This window comes from Sinocyclocheilus anshuiensis, unplaced genomic scaffold (assembly GCF_001515605.1).
Source record: "Sinocyclocheilus anshuiensis isolate Anshui unplaced genomic scaffold, SAMN03320099.WGS_v1.1 scaffold2063, whole genome shotgun sequence".
In the NCBI taxonomy this organism is placed as follows: domain Eukaryota; kingdom Metazoa; phylum Chordata; class Actinopteri; order Cypriniformes; family Cyprinidae; genus Sinocyclocheilus; species Sinocyclocheilus anshuiensis.
This window is the reverse complement of record NW_015536681.1, coordinates 316,675-321,787: the sequence shown is the minus strand read 5'-3', so window position 1 is coordinate 321,787 and position 5,113 is coordinate 316,675. Positions and strand designations below refer to the sequence as shown.

Sequence of the window (5,113 nt, the reverse complement as noted above, 5' to 3'; positions counted from 1 at the left end):
AACCCTGATTGTAAACAAGCTATTTCTAAAGTGAATCCCGTATTTATATGAGGGATGTGGAATATGTCACTCCTGAAACTTTGCTGCATGCAAGTTACAGGGTATGTGGCTGTTGGTCCTGTTAGCAGCACGTAAAACAACTTTTATTTAAATTCTGAATCGATTATAGCCTGGAAAGCGAGCAAATAGCGCTTTCATATAACGCTAATCACTAAAAAGCTGTCACTCACTTCAATTTATCGCAATCTCACGATTCCATGATATGAAGTTCTCAGAACTGCAAATAATATCTTATTTACATCATGTCTATGTGTGGCGTTTAGCATTCAGTGAATTCTGACTGTCACCCTGTATCTATTTATATATTTCTTTATTAATATTTTAATATATTATCTTATATTAACCATTTGCACACACGAGCATTATCCGGCTTTGCTCCTCCCGACCGCAGACGCAGGTTTACAAGCCACTTTTTCCTGCGTTTTTCAGTAAATTTCTTGACTTTTGACTTCTTGGCTCCGTGTGGTTTCTCGGTTTGGCCTATTTGAGCATCCATAAACAACGCAAAACACAGGCATTTTGAGTTTCTGCTAGTGATTTCTATGGTGAAAAATCACTTCCTGCCCTCCATCTACATTTCGCGCGTCATCAGAATCACGTGATTGCAAACAACCTATTGCTTGGTGTAAGACATGTTGGAGATTAGCTGATAGGCTGTCAATTCATTCAATTATTAGCTGTTTCCTCTAAAAAGCTGTTTATTCAGTGTAGTGAAGCCCCTCCTCCATTGACATCCATTCAAACAAAACGGGCCTCTGGTCTCCTTTCCCACGTACTGGCAAACCAGAAGCGTTAGCATTAGCCGTTATGCGTTTTAGGCTAAAGGTTGCAGGCTTGCCTTATAGTGGCTTTGTCGCGAAATGTTTCTCGTGAGCATGCGAAAGTCTTGTGTATTTTTTATTTTTGCAAGGTCCCTTTAGGGGCTCCTTATTTTGACTAAATTGACTAAAAAACACAGGAAAAAGTGACTTGTAAACCGGTGTCTGCGGTCAGGAGGAACCGAGTTGGATAATGCTTGTGTGTGCAAATGAGTAATATAAGATTGTGACGAGTAGGGGTGGGGCCAAGAGCCGTGGGAACGGTTTTTACAAAGCTCAACGGTCTGAAAAGCGAGGTGTGCTCTGATTGGCCAGCTATCCAGAGCATTGTGATTGGCCGAATACCTCAAGCGTGTGACGGAAATGTTACGCCCTTACCATATTGTGATGCCCTATCCCTATGCAAAGTGACATTGAGAGTAAAAAAAAAACAGGAAAATCATTAGGAAATATTTGGGGGCGGTGCCATGCAAAATATGATGCCACAGAAAGCCCCGCTCTCCCGTCGAAACTGAATGATTATTAATGATCACTGTTAGATCTTAATCACATGAACATCCAGATATTAAATATAAATGAGTCACATGTGTTTCTTCTGTGAATATTTGACCTTTTCACAGTTTAACTAAATGCGGCTGAAACGCACTCATTCATTCTCACTCATCTAAATCTTTAAATAAAACAAATAAAACACAAATTTGTTTAAATAAAACAAATCTTTTTTTTTTCTCCCCCCTTTAAAGAATGAGTTCTGGACCAAATACTATGGTAAGTGACCTTCAGAAAGTTTGATTATACTATGACTGAATTTAAAGAAATTATAATTTTATAAATGAATTGATAAATAATTACAAACCTTTTCATATTATTTATAATTAATAGCTCACTTTATTTTACCTTTTTTTTCTATTTTGATTGTTTAATTCTTTACTTGTACGTGTGTATTGTATTTTTATCTTTAACTGCTCTTAGTTTACTCATTTTTACATGTATTTTGTCATTCTCTTTTCTGTGTCTCTGGAGCTGCTGTATTATTGTAGTTGTAATAAATATGAATATTTCATTATGTTGTCAGATGGAGATCAGTGCCACTCCAACCCATGTAAACACGGTGGCACATGCAGGGATGGGATCGGTGGTTACACATGCACATGTGCGGAGATGTACAGCGGCACCGACTGTCAAACTGGTGAATGTGATGATTTATACAAGTGAGAGTGATGAACATGTGAAGTGAGATATGCTGTGTTTGGCACATTCAGTGTGTTTGAGAGGCATCATGTGTGTCAAATGCTTCATGATGATGTTTTGCAGATAAATCCCAGTGTCCGTCAGCTGGGCCTTTAGCATGTGAGCACTTCTGCAAACCGATGACTGGTTCATTCCGCTGCTTCTGTGCACGGGGATATACACTTAACAGTGACGGCAGGAGCTGCTCACCTCACGGTACCTGACAATCACTGCACCTGAACTTATGAAAGCTGCTAAATCACTGGAGTTCACACACTCACGGACTGCACTCATTATGGCTATTTAATCACTCACTGCACTCTTCTCTGCATTTCTCCTCTTGTATAATATATCCAGTTGTATAATAAATCTGCCTTTGTATATTACAAATATGGTTGGCTATTTGATGAATTGCTTTTTTTTCCCACTTTTGTAAGCCACCGTTGATAAAATTGTTTGCTAAATGCATAAATGTACATGTAAACATCATCCACACTCTCAGTTCAGAATCCATGTGGGACAACAGAGACGCCCAGCTTCTGTCCTGATGGACACTGCTCATGGGAGGTAAGCACCAACCTGATTACCATGATAACTAGAGCAGGAGTTTCACTGGGATGGTTCTCCAGTTCATGCACATTGATCAACAAACTGAAACACTCCACAGCACACGATCAGCCAGTTAGAAGAGCAGCTGTTGAATATTCAGCTCTGCTGAGCAGTATTTGAGCATCTGATGATGATGATCATGATGGTATATTGTGTGCTGCAGGTGAAGTTTGTGAACACCAGTGGTGATGTCGTCTGTCACGGTGTGGTTCTAGGCCGTAAGTCTGTGCTGACGTCAGCCACGTGCATGTCTGCACTGAAGGATCCGCATGTCACTCTCGGTGAGCATGTGACTGCAGTTTTACACAACAGACTCTAGTCTATATGACCTACAATAGTACTTTATAGTTCAGATTGTTTTTTGTAGTCACAGTCCAGTAGAATTCACACTTGTTAGCATCAGGTGGTATTTCTACACTGCCCAGAGAACATTATATTTGGAATGTTTTTGGTAATTTTGGTATAAAACTGAAATGAGAAACTAGTTCAACTTTTAGAACAAGACAATTGTTTTTCAAATTATTTACTATTATACAATTTTTTATATTTCTTTTAGCTTTAATTCATTTTTGTTTTAGTTTTAGTTTTAGTAATTCTTTAACACAAACTTATTTTATTTCAGTTACAGGCGAAGTTTCAAATTTTCTGTTTTTTTATTTTATTCATTTTGATAGTTTTAGATTTAGTTAACAATAACAATATTGCTTCTGGTTTTGAAAGAAAATATAACAGCATTTTGATTCATACAACTAGCTTCAAGCAAAGTGACTAATTAATTTGTATTAAAGTATTTTAGAGTTTGACTGAAGTGCTATTTTTGTATCATTGATATACTGTTATAGATTGTTAATGTTTGAAATTTTGTTTTTTTTATATTCATATTTATTGTGTTTTTGTCATTTTAATTTAATTTTTTTAAATATGTCTATATAGTTTTTATTAATTTTTATTTATTAGTTGTAATTTGTTATTTTAGTATTTCACTTTAAAAGTGAAAAGTGTTGCCTTGGCAGCTAGCTGAAATCAAATTTGTTTAATGTTGTTTAATAATTTATTTCAGTTAACGTTTATTTTCTTTCAAGTATTGACAATTTTATGGTAACTTTTATGGTTTTAGTTTTAATTAACAATAACCCTGCAACTGAACACAAGACCTTTGACATCAGCGAAAAATGGAAAGTGCTTCTCCTTTTTATTTCACTGTCCTAAATATGCATGATTATTTAAACCTGCTGTCAGTGACCCATCAGAACTGACCTGAGAGCCTTGTTTGTGTTCTGATCAGTTGAGAATCAGTGATCTGCAAACACACCATATGTGCTCAAATACACCATATGTGCTGCAATGTAAGTGGACTCGTGTTCTTGTCTCCAGTGGGACGTCACTCAACCGTGGCGCTGCGTGTCTCCAGCTGGACACCGCATAAGCGGTACGTGTCCGGTGCGGAGGACGACCTGGCCTTCCTGGAGCTGATGGAGCCCTTCCCACAGAACACGTCCGTCGTCCCACTCTGTCTGCCGGAGAGAGACTACAGCGAGAATATTCTGATGAGGGCTGGACGAAAGGGTGTGGTCATGGGCGGAGCCGGACACTCTTACCTCTCATTGGATGATTGTCACGGCTCTCTCAACCTCACGTTCCTAATGACCAATAAGATGTTCTGCATGCAGAACTGGGAGTCTGACGTCTCCATCAGGACCAAACTGATGCCATGTGACTTGAAGTCTGGGAGTCCCGTCGCAACGGTGGAGGGAAAGACGGCGTTCCTGACAGGCATTTCTCTGTCCACTGGAGACTGTAATCATGGACTTGTGTTCACCAAACTGTCCCGATACCTGCACTGGCTGCGACCGCTGCTGCATGCATCTGAGAAAGAACAACAACAACAACTATGATGAAACAACACCAGTAAACAAAAAACACGGGCTGTATGAAGAAACAAATGAGTGAAACTCTTGAACATGCATAATATTTCACCCAAAAAGTATCGAAATTATATTGAGCAAGAAACTCTTCCCCCTAACTTCTGATTACCATAATGCAAAATAAAATATATGAATATACATTTGAAAATATTTACAGCAGCTTCATGTTCAGTGTCACTGTAAGTCAGTTTGATTCCGGAAGAGTGAAACACTCATGCTTTCACAACATTGATCTGTTTGAGTGACACGTCATCTTCTGACTTAACCAATCACCTGTGTTTGGGACTGGGATATCTGACATACTGACCTATGACAAAAACATTTGGAAACATAATCATTTTTGCAGATTACATTGATAGTGCAGAGATTAATCACACCACCTTTAAATGAAGTATTTACACATCATGGTATATTTTAAAGTGATTTAGACAAAAAAATATACAGTATAACTGTGTTGTACTCATGAGAAAC

General features: G+C 38.2%; 1 protein-coding gene across 4 annotated transcripts in view; it reads left to right on the top strand.

Annotated features, from left to right (window-relative positions):
* prozb (protein Z, vitamin K-dependent plasma glycoprotein b) overlaps positions 1 to 4,905 on the top strand; it is a 23,697-nt gene extending 18,792 nt beyond the window's left edge. For 2 of the 4 annotated variants that reach the window (XM_016441733.1, XM_016441716.1), the window contains 6 exons: positions 1,622 to 1,646; positions 1,954 to 2,067; positions 2,193 to 2,324; positions 2,611 to 2,675; positions 2,881 to 2,998; positions 4,092 to 4,905. In XM_016441733.1, the coding sequence (XP_016297219.1) occupies positions 1,622 to 1,646; positions 1,954 to 2,067; positions 2,193 to 2,324; positions 2,611 to 2,675; positions 2,881 to 2,998; positions 4,092 to 4,612 (975 nt within the window). In that variant the 3' untranslated portion in view covers positions 4,613 to 4,905. Of the gene's footprint in view, positions 1 to 1,621; positions 1,647 to 1,953; positions 2,090 to 2,192; positions 2,325 to 2,610; positions 2,676 to 2,880; positions 2,999 to 4,091 lie in introns of all 4 variants that reach the window. The other 2 variants (XM_016441725.1, XM_016441743.1) reach the window with 1 other exon arrangement.
* Positions 4,906 to 5,113: the final 208 nt, after the last annotated feature.